General features: G+C 50.6%; 1 protein-coding gene across 2 annotated transcripts in view; it reads right to left on the bottom strand.

The window, feature by feature from the left end:
- Nucleotides 1–24,664, bottom strand: part of RASSF2 (Ras association domain family member 2) — a 34,119-nt gene extending 9,455 nt beyond the window's left edge. The window contains exons 1-5 of one of the 2 annotated variants that reach the window (XM_084887283.1): nt 24,451–24,664; nt 7,030–7,120; nt 4,957–5,032; nt 2,855–3,006; nt 25–113 (exon numbers count right to left, since the gene is read on the bottom strand). In XM_084887283.1, the coding sequence (XP_084743409.1) occupies nt 25–113; nt 2,855–3,006; nt 4,957–5,032; nt 7,030–7,088 (376 nt within the window). In that variant the 5' untranslated portion in view covers nt 7,089–7,120; nt 24,451–24,664. Of the gene's footprint in view, nt 1–24; nt 114–2,854; nt 3,007–4,956; nt 5,033–7,029; nt 7,121–24,438 lie in introns of both variants that reach the window. The other variant, XM_084887282.1, reaches the window with a different exon arrangement.
- Between the last annotated feature and the right edge of the window lie 1,329 nt (nt 24,665–25,993).

The raw sequence follows: 25,993 nt of genomic DNA, 5'->3' as shown, positions 1-25,993 counted from the left end.
GCCTCCCTCCAGGGAGGGACCCACCTGTGGGGCTTGACATCTGGTCACTCTCAGCCGGAGCATCCACCTCTGTGATCTGAATGTCGGGCATGGTGATGGGCTTCAGGATGGTGCTGGGGGCAGAAAACAAAGAGAGGCTGCTTCAGCCGCTGTGGGGAGATGCCCCAAACACACCCCACCCCACCCCTGCCCAGGGAGCACTTTGCTTGCTCCGGGCTGGGGACCGGCACACATCAGGTGATAACGGATTTGGGTGGGCTGTGCTGAGTGTGCCATGAGGCTGGCCCAGTGCCAGGCTGAGCCCTGGGTAGGGCGGGGGAGGTCTGGAGGGAGAAGACGCTCATTCCCAGCAGCTGCAGCAACATAAGCACCCAACTCATCAAGTGCAGGGTGGGGAACAGCAAAGAACAAAATCTGTGTGTTCCCTGGGCTGGTTTTCTAAGCATGTGCAGGTTCCATAGCTTATCTGGAAATCCCCAGTAATGGTCATTCATTTCTCGGGACAAGATTCCAGTTCTGACCCACTTCGGTTAGGGGAGTATCTCAGAAACTGCTTCTGGCGTCTGAAAGGAATGGAAAGTAAGAGCTGGCTGCCACGGGCCAGGGCGGCTGTGGAAGGGGCGCCGACGACAGTGTTCATGCTGTTGCAGGGACTGAGCCGTGCTCGTGAGCCACACTGGGGAAAGGGCCACACGCAGGCAGTCTGAGCTGAGCCCTGGTACTGCCTTCCCTGGCAAATAACCCCTCAAAGCCAAAAGGACAATGGGAGCAGCTCCAAGAAACCTACCCAAAATCAACAGAGGATTTTGCCAGAAAGGAGAATAATACTTAACAATTAGGACAATCCGCTGAGATCGGTGGCTCAGTGGAAAGAGCGTCGGCTTGGGGACTGAAAGGTCCCGGGTTCGATTCCGGTCAAGGGCATGTGCCTTGGTTGCGGGCACATCCCCAGTGGGGGCTGTGCAAGAGGCAGCTGATCGATGACTCTCTCTCATCGATGTTTCTAACTATCTCTCTCCCTTCCTCTCTGTACAAAATCAATAAAATATATTTAAAAACAAAACAAAACAATTAGGACAATCCCCTGGAGAGAAGAGCATAGTCTCCCTGGGACCCAGTAGACAGATAGGACTCAGGTTTGGGAAATGATAATTTTAAGGGAAGACAATTAAAACCGAACATCTGGCCCAGCTGATGTGGCTCAGTTCAATTCCCCATCAGGGCACGTAAGGCTTGCAGGCTATATCCCCAGAAAGAGGTGTGCAGGAAGCAGCCAATCAATAATGCTCTCTCAACATTGATGGTTTTTTCTCTCTCTTTCCTTTCCTCTCTGAAATCAATAAAAATATACCTAAAATTGAAAATCTACAGGCACTTCCTATTGTAGTATAAATGTGAACTTCTGACCCCAGAATGGAACTGGTCAGAGCCTCTCGGGACTGGTGAGCACTGGGCACCTTCTCTGTCCAGAGCCCTCTTTCTGGCGGGAGCAGAAACTGGTCTGAGCATCCTTCTTAACACAGTGGTCCAGGCACCCACTTCATCACAGCAGGCATCTGGGACAACAATATTTCCATTCCTGAAAACTCTCTCACAGTAGTTCCAGGTTTCAAGAACCAACCCACACCAGCTTGATGCCACAGGGAAGGGGAAAGGAACAAATGTGGGGAGAGAAGGACCCGTTAGCAGGCCCAGCCAAAGGCCGCGTGGTCTAACGGAATTTCAAAAATCATCTCACTTAGGGAACGGAATGCAACATAGTCTGGGGGTCAGGGTGGGACTGTGGGAAGGGTTTGGCCCACTGGAAACCAAGCACCATAAACGTTCTGCATGCAAAGCAGAATGTGGAACCAGCAAAACCAGAGCCATGACCAGCCACCCCAGCGTCTGATGGGATGGGCAGACTTTCCTCCTTGAATTCCCTTGAAAAACAGCCAGGTCTGCTCCGAGCTTAGCTACATGCGGGTTCCTCTCCATTTTAGAAAAAGATCGCATTGGCGGTGGAGTTTAACAGAATGTTCAAGGTGGCCAACAGAGAGGGCTTGGTTCTCGTGTGAAACAGAAAAACCCTCACTGTGGTTTGGCCGAAAGGTTGGCACGCTCCACCCGTGCTCTGGCCAGAAGGCAGGCGGCATCAGCAAGTTTCAAGATGGCACAAGGCTAGTCACTTGACCCTGAAAACTGAAGTCCCGGAAAGACAGCGAGGAGGGCGTGCCTTCCCAGAACCCTCAGCTTCTCCTTTGGCGGTGAAGGGAGGGGAGGGACAGGCGTGGTCTTTGCAGAGCTTCCAGTGGGGGCTCAGAAGAGAGGACCTCCCGGACGACGGACCATCATGCCACCACCCACCTCTCTGGTTTGCCTCACACAGAATCTTATATTCATTTTCTCATCCACAGCCCCCCCAAGACATGGGAAGCCCTAAATGTCCCCAGAGCAGGGTCTCTCTACGAGATGGGCCCGGTGGGGAAGCTGCGGGCCCCAAGTGTCCTGTCAGACATCTGCGGGCTGGGCCTGGCTGGCCGCTACCAGCCCCTCTCAGAGGCTCTGGAATTCTCCACGAGGGAGGACACACTGCTCACCCAGGCTTTGGTACTTCCCTCTGACTCAGCATCGCCCCTCCTTACTCTGACTGTCACTCGGTAACTGTGGTGGCAGATTTCATGGAAGCCCGATCACAACAACACCTGCCCCTTTTTCCTCATCCCATAGCAGAGCAGGTGGGCAATGGCAGAGGCAGGAATGGGAGCAGGGGAAGGGGGGGGCATGTCAAGGCTGGCTGGAAGAAGGTGGCATCTACTTGCTCAAGAACACACTGAGCCCCCAGACACCCCCAGTTCCATCCCTCCTCACTCACCCCTGAGCCCCCAAGTTGCAGCCAGAGTGCCAGGAGGAGGAGGAGGGAGGGGGGCGGATGCGCTCGTTGTCATCCTGCATCTGCAGGCGGATGGGCCGGCGCAGCCCCCAGGAGATGTTCAGCAGCCCCTCCACGATGAACTCATCTTCTTCCTGCCACAAAGCAATCGGTACATGAGTTATAGTCACACCCAGCTCCCAGACTCTCTCCACTCTCAACCACCCTGAGGGTGACCTGGCAGGTCAGCACACAAGTTGCCTTGAAATTCAAGTACACATGTGCAAATGGCAAGAACAGAATGTGTTGGGTTTTTGTTTTGTTTGTTTTTTGTTTTTGTTTTTTGTTTTTTTGTGTATGTTTTTCTGTGTGTGTGTGTGTGTGTGTGTTTTAATACTAATGACTTTAAAGAAAGAATACATCTTTTAAAGTAAATGAGACTAGCCTTGCTAACAGAATTAGCTTTTTTTCTCCCCCACCCCCCACTATGGAAAAAACCATGTCCTTAGCTACAACATATATTTAGCAATCTGACCTGCTGGTTGAAGGGGATTTAAAGTAACATTTCCCCAACTTCATTCTACAGAACGCACAGAACACCTAGCAGAGTACAGACTCTTCCAGCAGACCAACTGTTACCTTCAAAAGGGTGTCACGTGATCGTGTGTTGGGAGATGCTGTTAATCAGAATTCTTAACAGCAGAACTTCCCAGACAGAGCCTATAATAAGCTTACGTGCGAGATTGTGACTATCCAAGAAGTGAGTAAAATCTTGTAAGAATTCCAAATTTATACTCAAGGGTCATTCACTAATAAGTTAAACGTGAAGCCCTTCTAAAGGCATTTACATGATCCGGAGAAATGGATCTCATTTATGACCATGAAACTCGTTGATTACCAAGCATGTTGGGAATTTATTCTATAGGACACACCCCGAGAAAAGCTGTTTTAGGGCTAAAATCTTGTTAATGGGTCAACCACTAATTAGTAGAAGCTTTGAGATCAGTGCCTGCAAGGGTCAGGCCGTCATTTCCAAGTCGCAGAAAATCTGTTTGGGGCAGGGCCCACAGACGTCACACCCGAGCCATGGACACATCTTCAGGACAAGCCCCCTGGGTGAAAATGATACCGGTCCAGGGAACAACTAAACCTGAGCCTCAGGACCATCCTTAGAGAGGGAGTGGGAATAAAAGAATGTAGAAGAGCTGAGCAACTTCAGGACATTTGTGGATCTTGGGGAGAAAGGCTTTAATTAAGTACAAGCTACATAGATGGCCTTCTAGATGGTCAAGGCTGGCATCATTGCTTTAAGTTACATTCCTATAAGACGTAAAGTAGGGCTTTGCCTAAATGGAATTATTTGAGGGACACAGAGAAGGCCACTGCTTCCACATCCTATCCCCGACCAGCCTGCCTTAGCAGCTGAAATTCTACCAACTGCTATCTTTTTCTGTGGATTAAATCGCCATGGCTTGATAACCTGAAAATGTGCTTAGAAGGGTATTACGCATACCTTCTTATCAGTCAAGAACACTTGAGTATAAATTACTCTGCCAGGCTCCTCTATAACTCACCATCTATCTGATAACAGGTTTTACAGAAATGGATACAAGATGAGTAAGCTTAGATGCAGGAGCGGGGCTGGGGAAAGACAGATGGATAACAAGTGGCTTTCCAAGAAGACACCCTAGGAAGGCTGCTGCAGTTTTGGAGAAAGGCGAAGGGTACCCCCCAGCACTTAGATGGTTTACCCCGGGATGCTGCAACATAAGACACTGGCCAAAATGTGTAAGCACAGAGGACCGGGAAGTACCTGAATTGCCCCAAATGAAGCAGCCTGCCTGGAAGCCATCTGAAAGGGTCATTTCATAAAAACCTCCCTTTGGAGATCCCCTCACCCCCCCCCCCCCCGTTAGGCTGAGGTGAGCCTTAAATGAGAGGCCACTCACTGCGGCAGGAGGGACAGGGGTCCAGGATATAGGGCCCCTCGGACCCAGGACACGTGGAGACAAAGACTGGGCTGGCCCCTCAGACCCAGGACACATGGAGACAAAGACTGACCGGAGAAGGAGCCTCACAACAGGCCTTCCCTGGGGCCTCCTCACCTCACGGTGTCGGAGCTGCAAATTCTGGCCTTCATAGTACAGGTTGTAGGTCTTCAGATGCAGGAGAAGCTCATTCCTTAGGCAAAAAAATACAAGACGAAAAGAGTTCTCAGCTTAAGCCACGTATCATGCAGTTGTTCCCTCTTTATCTCACCTCTAACCTGGCCTCGTTCACTCTAGTCTGGGTGCTTGTCCACGTGTGTGTGTACACACACACACACACACACACACACACACACACACACACATACGGAGTTTACCACCACCCCCGTCGCCATCTTCCCCCAGGATTAAGATCGATAGTAAACACCACCTAAAACAGGCCGAATGAAAGGAGCAACTCTAGAAAACCAAGGCGGGCCTTGTCTGCTGGCGGAGGTGGACAGCCCTGACGCTACTCTTCAACCCCCAGTCAATGAGCTCACAGACAGGCCTCTGCCTCTCAGCCTCTCCGCCCTCGTGCATGCTGGAGTTAGGAGAGGACAATCGCTGGAGGCATTTTTCACGAGACTCTGAAACTTCTGGGCTTTTGCGAATGCCTCCTAGACACGGACTTTTGCTTCCTGGACATGACCTGATCATGTGTTTAAAGACTTACAAACTCCCAGCGACGGTGAAAGGATAAATAAAGGCAGCTACAGTCACACAACAAAATATTAGATGGCAATGAGAACATGAATCAACTACACGCGACATAGATGAATCTCACAGATGTTAGGCTGAGTAAAAGCCAGGCACAAAGGAGCACATGTTGTATGATTCCGGTTATATAAAGTTTGAAATGCGTGTTAGAATTCGGGATAGTGGTTCACCTCGGGGAGCAGTGACTAGAAGTAGCCATGAGAGGGTGTATGAGCCCTGGCAATATTCTACTCTAGGTGCTTTTCATTTATTTAAATAAAGTTGGTTTTTTTTTTTACTTACAAGCCTGTTACCAGGCTTTCTTAGCTGCCAAATACTGAGTTCCAGGTGTTCCACCCAGGACCCAGCTCTACTGAACCCTGGAGAGAGAGGGCTTCATCCCTCCGTGATCAGGGTGAGCCCTCATCAGACCCAAGAATAGTCTGATTGAGTTTTGTCTAAAAATGTATGGTAGTGCACGAGGGCTGGGAGGGAGAGAAGCTTGAGGAGGCTGCTAGGGCTTTTGTCTATTCTCAGTCCAGGGGCAATGAAGCCATTCAGTGGAGATATTTGGGGCCGTGCCAGAGATCAAAGCTGGCTGGAAATTCTAAGAAGCTCTTGACAAGCTAAGTCCAGATAAATTGGAGAAATTACACACAAGCCTAAATGAACTAGTGAAAAATGTGACTCCAAATAACCTCAACTAAAAAACTGTTGGTACTTTTGAACACACACATTTGAAACTAGGATGCAAAATTACTGGTCAGGAGAAGTCCCTGGGGAAATTCTTCAATGTAGTGATAAGAATGATCCATATCTCACACAACGTGCATCTGTAGATGGCCTAAGGTATCTTAAGAAATTAGTACAATTTGGATTCAAAAAAAATTAAATATTCAATTAAGATAGAGAGCTTCCAGGATGTGTAAATCCCTGTGCTGGATATAAATATATAACCTGAAACTCATAATTCAAAAAAGCCCATTTTGGCTCAGCCCCGTCACATTAGCAAAAAGCTGAGTTCAGGAGATTTTATTGCCTATAAAGCAATAACACCATGTTCTCCTTTTCAGGGGGAACCTGTGATTTAGCCAGAACCGCAGCAGCACAGGGACACAACTCAGCTGGGACTCCCGGGGAGACACCACAGACAGGACAGTGAGCAGCCGCTGCTGACTCCTCCTCCTGGAAGCCCTCCAGGACACCATCTCTTCTGAGCTTTCGAAGGTGCCATGTCTTAAAGGCCCCCGTTAGTTCCCTCTCTATGGCCAGACTCTGGGGGAGTGTTATCTAGAGCAGCAGCCTTGCTGATGCGTTTACTAGTCCACACTCAGCTACTTATCTAGCTCTTTCTCCCACACAAGAGCCTCAGCTCTCTCATGTACAGGGGGGGCATCTCTGCCAGTGGCTTCCATCCACACGAGGACACAACATGACAGCAAAAAGACTTACTTGGAAATGTATTTATCTTTCCCACATGGGACAAGGGAAGCTTGGTGACTGTAGTCCATTCTTCTTTTCTCTTTTCACCAGAAGGAGAGACCTGTATTTGAAAGGAGAAGGCAGAGGTCGGAGTTAGGTTGTGTCCTTAGGAATAAGCAGAAGTTGGGCCAGGGGACCATGGGCATGTGGCCCTCTGTCCCCCTTCCAGACCCACAGAGCAGGCAGCCCAAAGGGACCCAGGGCTAGTGAGATGCCACACTGCCGGCTGCTGCCTCTGCTTGCCGAAGCCTCGGAGAGAAAAAACGCCCAAAGGGAAGATAACAACTGTGGACAGCTCCAGAGCAAGTGCCCTGGCCACAGAGAATGTTGACACCCAACTTGGTTCCAAGGTCAACCAGTGAGTCGTCCCTTCAAAAACAGAATAGAGATTCATCTGACAGGAAGGCTGATTCCACTGAGGCATACTAAAGATTGGTAAACCACCTAAAAATGTCCAAACAGAGCTGGGGGCAAAAAATCGCAGTATAGCCACCATTAAAATATGATACTGTGAAGGCAAATGAATTATCTGGGAAAATGACAATTCATTGTGAAAACACATGCTACATAAGTATGAGTCTAATTTTGTTTAAAACATATGTAAGCAAGTGGGATAAAGAGGGAGAGAATAGGAGATTTCTGTAATACTATCAATAACAAAAATATGTTTTAAAAATATCTACGTAACCATAAAATACTAATATATATGCATTTACTTGAATAAATATATATTCAGATTTCAATTATATATATGCAGTCAGGCTGCAACGTCATCGATTGGCTCTGAAAATTTAAGCAAAATGATGTATAATGATGCAATTTTACTACAGGCTAATTGATATAAACAAGAGTTAAGTTCCTAAGGCATTTCATCAACATAATGAAATGCCATAGAATGAAAGGACATTAATCAAATGAAAGATTAAAATCATATGATCATCTCAACAGATGCAAAAAAAAAAAAAGGCATTTGACAAAATCCAACATCCTTTCATAAATATTACAACATAGCCGAAACCGGATTGGCTCAGTGGATAGAGCGTCGGCCTGCGGACTGAAAGATCCTGGGTTCGATTCCGGTCAAGGGCATGTACCTTGGTTGCAGGCACATCTCCAGTAGGGGGCGTGCAAGAGGCAGCTGATCGCTGACTCTCATGGATGTTTCTAACTCTACTCTGTATCTCTCTCCCTTCCTCTCTGTAAAAAAATCAATAAAATATATATATTTTTAAATTACAACATATTCAGTATAAAAAGAATATATAATACTTCAACATAATAAAGGCTACATATGACAAGCCCACAGCTAACGTCATACTCGAAAATGAAAACTGCAAGTTTTTTCTATGAACAGGAACAAGACAAGGATACCCACTCTCACCATCCTATTCAGCATAGTACTGGAAGGCTTTGCCAGAGCAATCAGGCAAGAAAATAAGTAAAAGGCATCCAAATCAGTAAGGAAGAAATAAAATTATCTTTTTGTAGATAATATGATCTTACATTAAAGACTCCACCAAAAAAGCTATTAGAATTAATCAATAAATTCAGTGAAGTTGCAGCATCCAGAATCAACATACAAAAATCAGTTGCATATCTATCCACTAACAACAAACTATTTGAAAAGAAATGAAGAAAACAATCCCATTTACAATAGCATCAGAAATCATAAAATACGTAGGAATAAGTTTAAGCAAGGAGTTGAAATATCTGTACTCTTAAACTTACATGACTTTGATGAAAGAAATTGAAGAAGACTAAAATAAATGAAAAGATATCCCATGTTCATGGATCAGAAGAATAGTGTTAAAATGTCAGGATTACCCAGAGCTATCTCTAGATCCAATACAATGCCTATCCAAATTCCAATGGCATTTTTCTCAGAAATAAAATAAAATATACTAAAACGTGTATGGAACCACAAACACCTCAAATAGGCAAAGCAATCCTGCCAAAGAACAGAGCTGGAGGCATCAAACTTCCCAATTTCAAACTCTACTGCAAAGGTCTAGTAACCAAAACAGTATGATACTGGCACATGGACCAATGCAACAAAATTAAGAGTTCAGAAATAAACCCAAGCATATACAGTCAACTAATATTTGATCAGGAGAGCCAAAAATACTTAGTGAGGAAACAACAGTCTCTTCAATAAATATTGGGAAAGCTCGATACTCACATGCAAAAGAATGAAATTGGACCCTTATTTTACACCACTTTGAAAAAATAATTTGAAATTGATTAGACCTAAATGTAAAACCTGAAATGGTAAAAATTCTAGGAGGAAAAAAAAGAGAAAAAGCTCTGGACATTGATCTTGGCAACATTTTTTTTGGATGTGACACTAAAAACACAAGCAAGAGAGGCAGAAATAAGTGAGACTACATCAAACTAAAAAGCAAAGGGAACAACCAGCAAAATGAAAAAGCAGCCTACAGAATAGGAGGAAATATTTGCAAATCATGTATCTGGTAAGTGATAAATATCCAAAATATATAAGGAACTCATATAACTTAATAGCAAAAAAATATGAATAATCCTACTTAAAAATGGATAAAGGGTCTGAATAGATATGTCTACAGAGAGCACATACAGATGGCCAATAGACATATGAAAAGATGCTCAACATCATTAATCATGAGGAAAATGCAAATTAAAACCACAAGGAGATATGACCTCACACCTGTCAAAATGGCCATCATCAAAAAATCAGCAAGCAACAAGTGTAGGTGAGGATGAAGTGAAAAGGGAACGCTTATGCACCATTGGTGGGATATAAATTGGTGCAACCACTATGGAAAACACTATGGAAGTTCCTCAAAAACTAAAAACAGAGCTGCCAGATGACCCAGCAATTCTACTTCTGGGTATTTATCTGAAAAAACACACAAAACACACACACACACACACACACACACACACACACACTCAGAAACAACCTAGATGTTCATTAATAGGCGAATGGATAAAAAAAGATATGATATAGCCTAGCTAGTGTGGCTCAGCCCATGAACCAAGAGGGTTGCCCAGGTTGCAGGCTCAATCCCCAGTAGGGGGTGTGCAGGAGGCAGCTGGTCGATGTTTCTTTCTCATTGATGTTTCTATCTCTCTCTCCCTCTTCCTTCCTCTCTCTCTAAAAATCAATAAAAAATACAAAAAAGATGATACATATACTGGAATATTACTCATTAATAAAAAATAATGAAATCTTGCCATTTGCAGCAACATAAATGAACCTACAGGGTATTATGCTAAGTGAAATAAATCAGACAAAGACAAATACCATATGATCTCACTTATAAATGGAATCTAAAAAATTAAGCGAATAAATGAAACAAAATAGAAACAGACCCATAGATACAGAGAACAAGCAGATGATTGCCAAAGGGGAAGAACGTGTGGGGGTGGGTAAAAAACAAAACCCAGAGGCATAATAACATAGTTGATACCAATCTGTAAAAATTTTAAATTTCTGTTTTAAAAAAAATTTCCCTACCCAAAGTCAAAAGGCAAATGACAAATTGGGAGAAAATATTTACAAACTGTGACAAAAGGCTAATGTCCTTAATATGCACAGGGCTTTAATAAATCAGAAAGAAAAAGATTCTAGCCCTAACTGGTTTGGTTCAATGGATAGAGCGTCGGCCTGTGAACTCAAGGGTCCCAGGTTTAATTCCAGTCAAGGGCATGTACCTTGGTTGCTGGCACATCCCCAGTGGGGTGTGTGCAGAAGGCAGCTGATCGATGTTTCTCTCTCATCGATGTTTCTAACTCTCTATCCCTCTCCCTTCCTCTCTGTAAAAATCAATAAAATATATTTTTTTTTAAAAGAAAAAGATTCTATACTCAGTAAAAATTGGTCAAGCAACATAAACAGATAATTTGAAGAAAAATAAACACAAATAGTTAATAAACTATGAAACCTTTCTCATCACTATATTTTTACCTTCCAACGAATATGAAGCAAACAGCAAATCATAGATATATTAGAATTTAGCTTTTAGTTAAAATTACTCAATTAGCCCTTAAGTGTCATAGCTGCATTGCAATGTAGTCATGTCCTGGGGCCTGCGAGCCTGCCCGTAAAGCAGGTTTCAGACGGTATGCTCAGCTTAAGATAACAGAAGGACATACCGTGTGAAGCAAAGCTCTGTTCTTTTCTTACTGTTCTGAGGATAAGGTCTCTGACTCACAACCCCAAGATGTGTTATCTCCCACAGCCACATAGACCCAGACAGGTTGCCCCCAGGAGTTGAAAAGAAAAAAAAATCAGGTTGCTGAAGCTTGAGTAAGAACTGACCAATCAGCACAGCCCAGGACCCTGAGCCCCTCACTCACGATTTCTGTTCTGTGAAACCCCTTGTCTGTAAAGCACGGAGGAGCTGCCCAGTCTCCCCTGTGGAGCGCTATACAGTAACTGCCACTCTCTTTCCCTGCACCCGCCCCGTGTCAGCGCATCTGGCTACCTGCAGCCCCGGTGACAGACTCTTCTCGGTTACAGATGTAAACCAAGTAGTCATGAGGCCCAGATGCGGGAATTCTCCGAGCCTTTTGGTCACCCTCCGTCTGTTGGGTGATCCTACCAAGGCCATAGCTGTCAATCCGACCTATAGGCTCATGTTGCCCAATCTTTGTCTCCAGCCTGACTCCTCCCCACCTTTTTTCCTTGTGCTTTTACATTTCTTGGGTTAAGAGTGTTAGGAAAATACCTGCATCGCCCACCACGTTGTTGAACTGAAATTACAGGTACCTGATTACAGGACCCCACCAAGCCCCTCCTTGGTCGGCCTCAAGGACAACTTCTGTGTCTCCCTCCACACACTTTCCAACCATCACCACAAATCACTGGCTATTCCGGCCAGCTGTGGGGTGGAGGAGACAGAAACAGTAAAGCCAGCTAAATGGACATCCACTTTAAGGCCAACACAGCCCCAGAGCTGGCAAAAGGCCGGAAATTCAGGGTTCAGTCCGAGACTCCTTAACTGAGCATTGTTTCTCGCATACGGAAGGGCCGGAGGAAGACCAGAGATGGGCTGGAATGTGGAGGACACTTCCTCCGAGGTGCTTGCCAATATCTGCAGCCTTGGAGAGAGGGGTCCGCTCAGCTGGCTGTTTGCAACTCTGTTATTACTAGGAATTTAAGGCCACATCCTGGCTGGTGTGGCTCATTGGTTAGAGGGTCAGCCTGTGCATAGAAGGGTCTGGGGTTTGAATCCCAGTCCAGGAGCCTGTGGGAGGCAGCCAATCAATGTGCCTTTCTCACATCAATGTTTCTCTTTCTCTCTCTTCTTCCCTCCCTCTTCCTTTCCCACCTTCCCTTCCTCCTACTCTCTCTAAAAATCAGGAAAAAAAAAAAAAAATCCTCAAGTGAGGATTAACAACAACAAAAAAGTTTTTAATATATATATTTTATTGATTTTTTTTTTTTTTACAGAGAGTAAGGAAGAGGGATAGAGAGCTAGAAACGTCGATGAGAGAGAAACATCGATCAGCTGCCTCTTGCACATCCCCTACCGGGGGATCTGCCCGCAGCCAAGGTTCATGTCCTTGACCGGAATCGAATCTGGGACCTTTCAGTCCGCAGGCCGACGCTCTACCACTGAGCCAAACCGGTTTTGGCAAACAAAAAGTTTTTAAAAAAGAATTTATGGCCCCTACCTGGACTCCAAAAGGTGGGATGGGAGCCTAATCCTGTTTGAGACACATTGGGGCCACTGACCCGCCAGTCTCTGTCCTTGACTACATGGCCTGGCAGAAGAGTCCAGGTTCTCCTCAGCTCTAGGTTCTCCTCAGCTCCACTAAATAGTCCAGGTTCTCCTCAGCTCCAGGTTCTCCTCAGCTCCATCAAATGCCTGGGCGATGCCATCCAACCTGTCTGTGGAACCTCGTATGTCCCATGTGGAGGCCCATCCATACTTGCTGCCTGCTTCAAAGACAACCTGGAGGTAAGACCCCCTCTAAGATTCAAGAGAATGCCTTGACAAAGGGGAGATTCCTAAGCCATTGAGTATGATGATGTCCCAGCCATAGAGAACTTTCTGGGCCTCCCTTTCACCGGCTGTGAGTGTGCCCACGCTCCTCCTCAGACCCAAGCACGCTCACAGTTTTTTGATCCAAAACCTAGCTCTTCTCACAAAATGTCCCCACTGCTCCTGAGCTGTGATGGGAGTTTGGGGGGTAGGGACAGAAGCTCACCCCTCAGCCTGTCCTTCCTCCCAGCACTTGCCACCGCACAGAAAACATCCCTCTGGTGTTTCTTTTCCCTCCTGGACCTCCACTCCTCTCTCAGACCCCTCTCCCCTTACCCCCCACCCTCCCCACCCCCGCCTGCCACACTGAGCCTCTCCTGCAAATATTCTCGTTCTCATTATTTTTTTCGAGGGAGGGAGTGGGTTCAGCAGCAGGCCCCAGGAAAACCTAGAAGCACAGTCCGCAGTGAGGATTCCTAGAAGCACAGCCCAAATGAGGGTTCTTGTGCATGTGGCTCCTGAGGAAATGCTTTCCGGAGAACCCGTTAAGGGAGCGAGGGAAGCAGGACCGGGAGCGACATGGGTCCAGCTGGAGTCCAGCCACAGCCTGATCCCAGGGGAGCTGCAGGGTGTGAATAACTAACTGCACAGCCGTCCCACCTTCAGACAAGCAGGCCAGGCCTCTGCACCAGTGCCCGTCAGTCACCGATGCCAGGCCAGCCTCGGAGGGCAGGCTGAGCGCCCAGGCATTTCCCTGCAAGAGCAGTTCTCAGGACTAGGGAGCAGCTAAGGGCCCCCATAGTCAATACCCAGTAGATACAGGGGATCCTGGTGGGTACCAGCATCGTCCACTACCTGCCCTGTGTCTGGGCTTGAAGCAGCTCCTGGCTTTGTCACCTTCTCCCTCCCTCACACCCTCCGGCCGGGAAGAAGCATCTGCCCCACAGACAGCCAGGTGCGGTGAGGGGCTGAGCTGTAGGAACGCGGGACAAACTTGCCCAAGCTCTGGACCAGTCAAAACCCTGAAGCTATTGCAGGAAGGGTCCCTTCCTCTTCCTCCTCACAGGCCTCCCACTCACAGGTGCTTCCAGCCGCCCACTCCGGCCTCCCGGATCAATGGAAGTCACCGGCTCCGCTTCCTGGGAAGACGGCCAACATCGGATCCCAAGAAACTCAAGCAGGTGGGGACAGCCATCCAAAGCTCGCTTCCAAAAATGGTAATACATAAATAAATAAAACAAAATGTGCTCCAAAGAGTAGACTGTCCTCTGTTCCTAGCTCTTGGTTCCTCCAAGCTCCAGTGCCCTCACTCCCGTGCTGCCGGGGAGCCCGGAAAACACAGGCGGTCAATCGGGACTCGGGCTAATCTCTATACAGTTCCAGGCCCAGAGACAAAGTGGCTCTCAGCTCACTCATCATCTGGGAAGTCCCGAGGGGGTGGGACGGGACATAAATGCAGAACAGAAAGGTAGGCAAACCCTGGCAGGAAAGTCCGGGGTGAGATGAAGAGCCACCCACCCCCCTTTGGTGGTTCGGGTCTTTTTTGTTTGTTTGTTTCCTAAACTGTCTTCCTGGTTGTATAGCTGGAGCCAGGCCCCTCCCCACTCCCACCTGAGCTCCCCGTGTAGGATGGAAGGTGGAAGACAGACAGCAGCTAATTTATAGGACACAGGCCGTTTCAGTGTCTAAGGAAGTATAGCTAGGGAAGGGCCAGGCTTGAGAAGGGGGGTGCTTTCCACGGAAAATGCTGGGGGGTTGGGGGCGGGGGGCACCTCACAGGACCACCCCTGACCAGTGGGAGGGCTGTGCACTTGGCTGGGCCCCAGCTGACCTTGAGACACCACAGGACATCTCAGAGGTTCTCTTTAGACTAGGGGTGTCGAACTCAATCAGAGAAGGGGCCAAAATCTAAAATCCAGCCTAAATCGCGGGCCGAATGGTTTACTGAACAGTCATAAACTGACAATGTCATAAACTGACAGTGGAGTGCAGTGATGACAGCGCGGTGCGGGCCACATTGCAAGGCCTGGCGGGCTGGATTTGGCCCGCGGGCCTTGTGTTTGACACATGTGCTTTAGACTCTCCCAAGGTCAGAGGGTGGGGGCTGGGGGGAGGCTGGATGGGGACTTAAAATACTAATGTCCAGACTGTACCTCAGACCAATTACGTCAGACCCTCTGGGCGGGGCCCAGGGGGAGCGTTTTCAAAGCCTCCCCAGGTCCTGCCAATGTACAAGTGGGGCTGAGGACCAGCGTGAAATCTGAGAGGAAGAGAGACCGAGACACCAGCACCTGCCTCTCAGAGCAGCTTCTCAAGAGTGGAGAGAACAGAAAATTCTCAAGCAAACTGAGTTTGGCCTTTAATGTCACCCCACCCCCCAATAACTAATATTTCAAAGGGGGAAAGGGACAATGCTGAGCCCCCAGAGGGCCAGTGTGTGCAGGCACAGAGCCAGCCCAAAGTGTGGTCACGCAAAGCCAGGCACCCCACCACAGAGGCCCGGAAGCCAGGAAGCCAGCCCCGGGCCCAGATGCGGAGGAAATGCTGACGGGAGCCCGAGACTTCCCTTTTCGGGGCCTTCCCCACCTCCTCCCTGAACTCCGCCTTGCCCTCTGGGGACAGTCTGTGTCTCTGGGTTGGACAAGCACTTTATCAGACACAGAGCTCCGTACTACAGGGTTAAATACCCCCAGCCGGTCTCCTGAGGACTCTGCTTTGCAACCAAGCAGCTCTAACAGAGATAGTGCTGGCCCCTCTGGGGGCAGGAAGAAATGTAGATGGCAAACAGGAAACCCCCAGCCCTGTTGCCACACGAGGAAAGAGACTTGAGCTGTGGCCTGGGGCCCTGCCAAGATCTAGAGATTACAAGAGATTCCACCTCCTGATTCCTGAACCCGAGTCTATCCTGGACCTGGACGTGGGCAAAATTCAGGCTGCAATTTTGCCTCCTGCCTGCCTGAGTTATTCAATAAAAGGCCCACTTACTGGCCAGGCCCGTGTCCTCTCTGGGACCTGCCCACCCCACTGATCCCTGAACCTCCCTTCCCGAAATGTACCTCCATCCCCTTTCCCCCTTTCCCACCCTCGGGGGCCAGGCCCCCCGGGATCCACCCACACAGCTCTCCCAAGCACTCTGCTCAGGAAAGGGTCCAAGCATCAAACACTAGCAAAGTGAAGGTCAAGTGTGCTGGTGCATGAACTGCGCTTGCTTTCTCGGCTTTACTGTGACTTTGAATAGGAGGCTTAGCCCCTCCCCTCCTCAAAGAATGTCAAGCATCATCCAAGGAGCTGGGGAGAGGCACGTGGGAGAAGGTGGCCTGCCCTGCCTGAGCAGAGAGGCTCTTACCTGAAAGCAGGTAGGAAAGAGAACTGGCAGGCCAGGTGCAGGAGGCCCTGGACACCTGTTCCCCGTAAATCAAGAGCAGAACAATCACAGTGTTATTATTATCGTGCTCATAAGAAGGCAACACGTGACTAATAGGTAGCTACCATAAACGCGAGCTTACTGTGGGCTCTTGCTTGCTCCGACTCATTTAATCCCCACAACCATCCCAGGAGGAAAGAAGGAAGTCCCAACATCTGGGCAGATGTTTAGAAAGAAGCCCAAAGGCCCACAGCCTCACTTCAGAGAATCGGGGTGTTGGAGTGAGACAAAAAAAAAAAAAAAAGGCATACAGGAAGTAAAAAACTCCAGGCAGGAAAAGCTGTGTGTATGTGTGTGAATGTGTAAGTATGGATGTGTGAGAGTGTACAGATGGAGTGTGCATGTGTGTGTGTGTGTGTGTGTGCGCGCGCGCTGCTACAATTTAGATTCTGGCTCAGGGAACCACAGACCTAGAAAGCTAACTTTCTGATGATATCTACAGACCCCGGGGAAGGGCACGGTCACATCTGCTTCCCTAAAGCAGCACCTATATCACCTTCAACCAGAGGGGTCCGGGGAAAAGCCAACAGAGTGTGGAACTCCGTGTGACCGAGAGGAAGTCATGGGGAGCTGGAGGAGGTGGCACTGGCCCCGATGAGGCCAGTGTGATTAAGCTTTCCTTGACCTGCATCTCTCAAGACCAAGGGCCCTTTTACAGGGTAGTTTCATGCCCTAACTCAGGAATGGCACAGTAAGCCCTTCTCCAGCCCAGTAATTACAGGATCTAAGTGGAGACCCATCGGATTGGGGGCCCCCTGTGCTCAGAGCCCCAACTGGCTCTGTGTGGGTTGGTGTCTCAGCTCTGCGGGGACCGGCAGGTGAGGAGGCGCCTCCTCCTCCCCATTTCCGACCAGCACAGGTTTCTAGGGCCACACTTCCTGTTTACCAGGCTCTTTCTCTAAGACTCATCTCTGACCTCACATCCCCTTCCTCAGGGAACCCCAGCGCTGCTTCCTTTTTTGGTGCTATAGGCTGACACGGGTTTCCCCTCCCCGCTACCTGGGGCCGGAACTGGAAACCCAAGAGCCAGGACCACTGGCCTCCTCCAGCTAGAGGGGAGGTTCCTTGCACTTGAGAAGAAGTCCAGAGGGGGAGTGGAGGCAGGGTCCCCAGTTCTGAGCCCTTCCCTGGGCAGCCACTGGGGGAGGTGGAGCATCTTATACCCGCTCCCCTTTAACCTCGTGTACTCCCTACAACTGCACACAGCAGATCCCTCCCGCACACAGCAGATCTCTTGCCCCCTCCAATGGCCAGGACAGAGGGCCCGTCCAGGGGTTTCCAGAACAGTTCCAGGAGACTGAGGGGAAGTTTTCCACAAAACCACATTCACACCCTGCTGACTAACCCTGACAAAACCAGCACCGCGAAAAACAGAACTTCTCTTCAAAATGGCCTTCAGAAGCCTCTCTTCACATTTGCAAACTCTGCATTTCCCCAGCTTTCTGGGAGGGAAAGCACAGCCTCCTCCTGGGCAGGCAGAATCAGGCAGAGCCAGGCACCAGGGAAAGAAAGCCCTGGAGAGCCCAGCGGTGTGTGTCCCTCCCAGACCTACATTCTCTCCTCCGCCCAGTGGAGGCCCCGCAGGCCCTCACAGGAGCTCCTGTAATGGGGAAGGTAGAGCATTTCCCACCGAACTAGTTGTCCCAGACCAAAGCCATTTGACCCACCCCTGTGACCCCCTGAACAGTCATGGACTGGTTTCCTGGTTCTGGGTCCAGAAGCTTCCCAACCTCCTCTCACCTCAGACAGGACTGAAGCGTACACACCACCTCCCCTGCCTCCCCCGCCTCCCCCCACCCACTGCACCACGAGTCCCACTGCCCCGTCACACACACACACACACACACACACACACACACACACACACACGAGAGCGATCGTGTCCCAGATGTCTGTCTGAGCGGCTGTGAGATGTACATGAGCCTTAGGAAGACAGCACCCATTATCTGAGGCCACCACCCATCTCCCCAGGGCCCTGGGGGCTCCCAGACTCTAGCAGCGGACAGCGGACCTGCCAGTGCACAAACACCCAGCAGCCATACTCACAGCCACCATGTGGGTGTTTAGCAGAGTTTGAAACACACAAATAGAAGAAAGGTTGACACTTTTATTCACAATCTTCAAGGAAGACGGTTTTGGACCTCACTCACTGCAGGAGAGCTGTGAACCCCAAGCACAACTTCTCTAACCTCCCCCCCCACCCCACCCCACGCCCACACACACACCCTGGGATGAGGCATTCAGCAGCAGTAACATTTTGCCAAACATCATTTCAGAGGCAAACATAAATGGATGGCATGATATCTTTTATAAAAATAGCATACTGTTTAGGAACCAGCTCTTTAAAAATATTTTTCCATGTAAATATATATACTTACTTTGTCCTTTTTTTTTTTTTTTTTTTTTTTTTTTTTTTTTTTTTTGTAGCCACAGAGTATTCCAAAGTACATAATTATACCATAATTAACAAGTTTACAATTAGTGGGCATCTAGTCTCCATTTTTATTCTGGTGGTTATTATTATAAAGAAAGCTGCAAAGGACATCGCTGTGCACATGTTCTTCTGCACTTGTCCAGGTGAATCCTCAGGGTAAGAATTCCTACAGGTGGAATTGTTGGGCCCAAGACTCCTTTGGGAGAACTGTCAACAAAAAACTGAAGCAGGGGTGTTGAATTCTATTATATAAAAGTCTATTTCTCCACGTGGGCTTTTCTTGGATCCCACTTGGGTGTCTGCGACATTGCACAGTGGTTCGGGGAAGTAGGGACTGCCTTTTCCATGAGAAATCATCTCTCTCCTCTGTCCCCGTTGGGCTTCCTCTAGAAACAGACACCACGCCTGTGTGATGAAGTGACACTGGTACACAGGAAGGTTGAATTTTACTGGGTTAATGCCTAACTGAATTCCCTGTGCCAGCAGAAAAAGATATAGCAAAACCTAGGATGGCCCAGTGCTGGGTGCCCCACCGTGGGCAACACATGTGTGGACACATGAAAGGTTTTCTTTTGTGAAAGCTTTTGTTCTTATGTGGACAAAGGAAGGATGCAATGGACCCTTCCTAAAGAGACCAAAGGCTAGAAGGGACTTGTGGAATCATCTTACCCAGTGCCCTGGAGATAAGGAAACTGAAAGACCCATAGCATAAACATCCCAGTAATCTCTAAATGAACCCAGAAGTGTCGCATACACAGTGAATCAGCCAGGTCAGAGCAGCATTGAACATACTCCCAATTTTTTTTAATCCTCGCTTGAGGATATGTTTTGGGTTTTATTTTTTTTTTTTTTTAATATATTTTTGTTGATTTCAGAGAGGAAGGGAAAGGGAGAGAGAGAAACATCAATGATGAAAGGGAATCATTGATTGGCGGCCTCCTGCACGCCCCACACTGGGGATCAAGCCCTGACCATGAATCAAATCAGTGACCTCCTGGTTCCTGGGTCGACAATCAACCCCTGAGCCGCACCTGGCGGGGCATGTTTTGGGTTTTAAAATAGAATCAGTAGAGCCTGGTTGGCGTAGCTCAGTGGTTGAGCGTCAGCCTATGAACCAGAAGATCACGGTTCAATTCCCCGGTCAGAGCGCATGCCCGGGTTTTGGGCTCTATCTCTGGTGTAGGGCATTCAGGAGGTAGCCAATCAATGATTCCCTCATCATTAATGTTTCTCTCTCTCTCTCTCTCTCTCTCTCTCTCTCTCTCTCTCTCTCTCTCTCTCTCTTTCTCTCTGCAATCAATAAAAATATGTATTTAAGAAGAAGGAAAAAAAATCTGAGGTCACATCCCAGGTCACAGATGCAAATGTGCGCTGAGGCTGGCTCCTACTGGCCCTCAGTAGGGGCTGATACATCTCATCCCAACTCAGTAGCTTGAAATCTGCCGGTGGGTAAATTTTCTTTACAGAAACCAGCAGACACCACAAAACAGGGCTCATTCACCTCCCTACAGAGCCAGTTGTTAAACATTCATTAGCACATCACAGGTCACATCTAGATGTGAAAACCATGAGCAGTTGACCTGGATTCCTCCCCTAACCTAAGGCCAGCATTATAATTCTCCACCAGGGTCCATTATAATTTTCACTCCCAAATTCACCACAGCCCTCTTGGTACGGATCAACGCGCCAGTAAAAATTTGCTGTCCGCCAGTCTCTGGGCTGAGCTCATAGCACAAGATCCCTGTGAGATAGCTATCAGTTCTTACAGTTGGGGAAACTGAAACTCAAGAGACTTCCAATGACTTTTTAATTATGGACTAGAGCCCCTCTTAGGATGGTATTCCCCAGATGTTGACCCTAAGATAAGGGTTCAAGGGCCAGTGGAAGGCAGTGAGAAAGTGAACAGGGAAGGAAGGCATCCAATGGAGGGAGCCAGTTCCCTGTGAGGCAGCGGAGAACATGCCCCCCAACCGAAAGGCAAGGGAGCTGGAGTGTTTATGCACCTTCTCCCATCAGTCACTGCTCGAGGCCAAAGGAACATGGGAAGGGTGCTGACAGTGCTCAATGCCACGCAGCTAGAAAATGGTAAAATACAACTCAACTCCAAGTTCAACACTGTTTTCATGACTCTTAAAGAAACAAGCCATTAATCAAATAAACACTCAAATGAGTGCCACTTACAGGCAAACTTGCTGGTGAAGTAAACTTAGTTTGTCAAAGCACTTTGGGTTGACATGCCCAAAGAAGCACAGGGTATCTGTTTACCAATTTCTGTCAGTAGAATAGAAAAAGCCCTTCTAAGTTACTTTGCTCATGCCTCCGGAGCAGGCCAAATGCCCTGCCCCGCCCCTTCTCCTGTGAGAGGCTGCCCTCTCAGGTTCAGCCACAATTGCCTTGGGCAGGAGTCCTGGGCCCCAAGCTGTCATCATCCCAGCAGCTGCATCAACCTGTGATTACAGGCTTAGTCTGCCACCCCAGGATGACCAAAAATGACCCCCCTGCCCCCCAGCCAGTGAGACTGAAGACTGTCCCTGTTTCCTCCACCCTGCTTTCCCTCTGCCTCCTGCCCCATCCCCACCCCTCCATGTGCTTCATGGGAACCCACAGGCAGGCCAAAACAGATAAAACCACAATCATGGGTCTGTGGGAGCATAACCCATCTTAAGGGTTTATTTTAAATTCTTTGGAGAGGCAGGGAGGTGTTTAAATAGGACAGTGTGTCGCTGGGTAAGTCACTGCGCCGTACTGTGACCGGTGCAGGGAGAGGACGGCTGCCCTGGTTTTACAGAGCCAGCTGCAGCGGTTCTCAGCAGCTGCGGATAAAGCCAGAGACTGGGTGTCCCGTTCCGTTCCAACTGCACAGCGAAGACCTGCCCAGTTTTTCCCTCTGAGGGAGGGGAGAAGGCAGCGTGGGCAAGTCCCGGAGCTGCTCTCAGAACGCCCAGTTCGAATCCCCTTCTCTCCATGGGATTCTCTGGCAATGCGGTCCTGATTCCACACCCCACCTCCCAGGGAGCACACTTCCTGCCAACGTATCCTAGACAGGACTAAAGCAGTCATCAGGCCAAGGTCCTCTGGGGACAGGACCCCTTTCTAGCAAGGTCCAGAGTCCAGCCCTTGGCACCCCAGCAGGGATGCCAGCATGTGTGCTCCTGGGCATCTCTCTCGCCCACTCTCCCAGCCCTTCCTAAGCAGTTTACACCCAGAAGCCAGGCACAAAGCGTGGCTCCGGGGCACCAGGAAATAGACCAAGAAATCCAAGCACAACCAGCAGATGACTGAAACGTCCCAAGAAGGCCAGTGCATCAGAGAGCTGAGGAGGATTGAGGGATGAAAAACAAGGTGTAGGGCAGTGGTCGGCAAACTCATTAGTCAACAGAGCGGCAAACCACGGCTCTGGAGCTGCATGTGCCTTGTGAGCCGCAGTTTGCCGACCACTGGTGGAGGGTCACCTACCACTCCCAAACTGGAGAGAAGGCCTGAACCCCCAAACAGAAGCCATGCAGAAAAGCAGAGCGGTGAGTTATGGAGCCCCCAGGGCAGCGGGAGGCCACCCTCAGGAAGGTGGGGTGCTGCCAGCTAGAGATGCAGCAGGTGCAGGTACTGCATATGGCCTGGCCCACTCAGCCTGGGGGAGAAGGTACACCCCACCTTCCCTAGGAGGAGGGCATGACTGGGGGCCCCAGATCCCCTGACCTCCTCTCTGCCAGGCTCCCCAAAGGTGTCCCTCACCATTCTAACAGACTTCACCAGCATAAAAATGAAGCCAGAGGAGCATGGGATATGTGTAGGCTGCACCACAAAGATTATCAGATCTCCCCAGTTCTCCACCTCTGCTCTCCCATCTTCTGAAGCAGGAGCAGGGGTCACCTCCAGCCTCTCCAGCACAGAGAGCTCCAACCTGTACAGCCCAGACTCCCAGGTGCCCCGCAGGCTGCTAGCCATGCCTCCTTCTCTCAGAGCAAGAACTGTTCTCTTTCCAAAATACCCCACCTCTCCGAGCTCAACCATCCTTTGAGGCCCTCCCTGTCCTGTCTGCCCTGCCCCCCAGGTTCCCTGCCCCAGCTCCTAGGCATCAGCTGGCCTGTCTAGAGGAGAAAGCACAGCTGGTGCCCAGACTCATGGCCCCACTCCAGGGTCTCTTCCCAAATGGGCACCTCCCACGCCAACTCCGCACTCTGTCCCTAGGACACTGCATTTGGCTAAAAGAAAGAACTCTCCTCAAACTACCCCATCAACCTGGCATAGTCATGAGAACGGTCTTTAGTTTTTCAGACCACCTGTAAGGAAATGTGGACTGGTAAGTGAGATCCTCCCCACCCCAGATTCCTCAGCCAGAGAATCTGGAAAGAAGGCTCCTGGCTCGGGCTGAGGCAGCTGCTCCAAACAATCATTGTTTCTAATTCTTTCCTCTCATTGTACTCAGATCCAGCGTGGCAGGAACTGAGTCCCGCTGCCAGGGCAAATGGTTACTTGTCAGCTCACCGGTTCAAACGTTCATTCATTGCATGTGAGGGACTCGCTGTAAACCTGGCCGGCTCTAGACACGGCCTCTGTCCTCTGGGAGACCGCGTTCCCAGATTCCGGTCACCTGGGAATGGAGGGCACGGCGGCCCAGGGAAGCCGCCTGCTCGGTCCCCCCTGTCACGGAGGGGCAAAGGTGCTGCGAAGAACCCAGGACCCCCAGGGCGCCCGAGGGCAAGATGGGACCCTGGGCCTCCCAGTGCGGCCACCCTGGGCCTCCCAGTGCGGCCCGGCGCCGCTCGCAGTCGCCGGCTCCCCCAGTGGAGAAGCTGAATGCAAAGCAGGCGCTCGAAAAGCAGAAGTGGCCGCGTCCGCCCAAGGCACCTGCCCCTCTCGGGCACAGAGAACGAAAAGCCGAGGTCCCCTAGGACCGCAAGCACTGGCTCCGGAGGCGGGCGGAGAGACCGCAAAGGGGAAGTGTCCCGAGGACCAGGGGCCCCTGAGCACCCTGAGCCCCTGGGGAGGCAGAGGGAGCCCGAGGGGGGAGGGGGGCTGGAACCCGCCTCTGAGGAACTAACTGTCCATCGGGCCGGGCAGGAGAGGACCGGACTGGAGTCCGGGCACTCGCCAGGGCTGTGGGGGGCTCCCCTCCCTGCACCTGCTGCCCGGCCCCACCTCGCCAGGAGCCCCCGGGACGCGGGGACGGGGCGGAGGAGCCTTCCAGCCGCCGCCCCGGCTGCGGAGAGACGGAAGGACCCCCGGGCTCGGGCGGGAGGACGAACTTAGAGCCACAACTTTCTCCGGCCCGAAGGCAGGTCGGCTGGGGTTCCACGCCTACTCAGTCCCCGGGGAGTCCACACCCCCAGAAACCCCACGGGAACCCTCAGAAGCGGTTGGGGGGGAGGGGGGGGAGACCGGGGGCAGCTGAGGGGAGAGGGGCTGCCCCGGACCCGGCCGTGCGGGGGAACTTTCGGAGAGGCGGAGAGTGGCAGGGAGGAGAGGATCACGGGGACCCCGCGCCCCGCGCCCCGCGCCCCGCGCCCCGCGCCCCGCGCCCCGCGCCCCGCGCCCCGCGCCCCGCGCCTTGCCTGCGTTCCAACCCCGCAGCATCGCGCGCCGCGGGGACCGTGGAGTGAAGTGGGGGTGCCCGGGGGGCTGCTCCAGCCTGCGCCTCGGTCCGGTCAGCGTTCAGCGGGCTCGGATCAAACCTGGCGGGGCGGGGCCCGGCTGGCGACGGCCACGAGATTGGGGGTCGGACGCCCCGCCCTCCCCGCTCCCTCTCCGCCCCTCCTCGCCCTCTGGCCCGCCCCAAAGCCTTTTTCTTCCCCTATCCGGTTTGATCATCCTCCCTCCGCTGATTTCCGAGGCTCTCCATCTCTCCCCACACCCCTCTGCCCTCGCCTTTCTTCCTCTCCTCCTCTCCCGCCTTCCCCCCTCCCCTCTCCCCCTACCCCGGGGGCGGAGCTTCTCCCCTCCCTCCCTCCCAGACAATGGGGTGGCTGCGCGTCCCCTCCTTCCGCGCCTTTGAGTCCGGGCTGGGACTGTCAGTGCCTCTTCCTGGCTCTGGGGGGCGGGGTGGGGGCAGGGGGCGGGGGGAGTGAGTGCGTGGAGGGGTTAGTGTGCGAGGCGGGAGGTGGAGCTGGCTTCCCTCCCCCATTCGCTCTGCCCTCCCCAAGAGGGATGGGGTCTTGGCCCCGCGCTGTGACAGCCCCTCCCAGGGAACAGTCACGCTGTCCAGGGGAGCCCTCCTAGAGCACCCCGGATTTCCCAGGCGAGGATGTAGGATTTCTTTCTTTTTTCTTTTCTTTTCTTTTCTTTTCTCTCCTAACACACAGGCTTATTCCAAAAAGGGGTTGAGCCGAGCAGGAGCTAAGCCAGGCCCCTCCGACTTCGCGGGCTGGCGGACGTGACAATCATGTGAAGGAGGCCAAGTGTCTTTGTCCACCTCTCACCTCCCCCTCTTAGCCATCCCTGGACCCGCAGGGGCTCTCAGTGCTTTGGAAGCCTAGAACCTCTCAACTGCCCCGTGGGGGATGAGGGGGGGAGGGGGGGAAAGGGGAAGGAGTTATCTGTTTCTTCCCTATTTTCAGAATTCCCCTCCCACGTACATACCCCAATTCTGAAGAGTCAGTCCCCGCGCCAAAAGGGAAGCGGACCTAAAAGCGGATGGGTAGCCAGCCCCTAAGATACAGCAGGATCAGCGCATCCCTCCTGAGAGCCAAACGTTCCTCACTAAATTCATTGTTTGGATCTTGGAATGTGTCTCCCTTAGAAACAATGTTATACATGGTGATCTGCTTCCCAGGCCCGCCACAAAAGTCTTTTGAACCTAAAGCAGCTGTAGGGTGGTGCTGAGAACTGTGTCAGCTACCCAGGCACACGGAGGCCACTGACCCACGAGTTTTTTCTTCAGGGGGAAAAAAAAAAAAAAAAAAAAAAAAAAAATCTGGTGCTTTCCTCTTGAGCTAGGAACACAAGGCTCTCCCATGAAGTCCCACTACTGTGTATTAGTTAAGTTTCTTTGCAGGTAACATGAGCACCCTCAGGGGAATGTATCTGAGAACATGAGGGTTTCCCTATAGCCTCCGGGTCAGGATTGCAGGAAAGGCTTAGTAAGAGGCAAATCGAGAGCCTTCGAGGGCG

This window comes from Pipistrellus hanaki (assembly GCF_964339955.1).
Source record: "Pipistrellus hanaki genome assembly, chromosome: 6".
In the NCBI taxonomy this organism is placed as follows: domain Eukaryota; kingdom Metazoa; phylum Chordata; class Mammalia; order Chiroptera; family Vespertilionidae; genus Pipistrellus; species Pipistrellus hanaki.
Note: the sequence above shows the minus strand (reverse complement) of the source record. Positions and strands in the feature narration are given on the sequence as shown.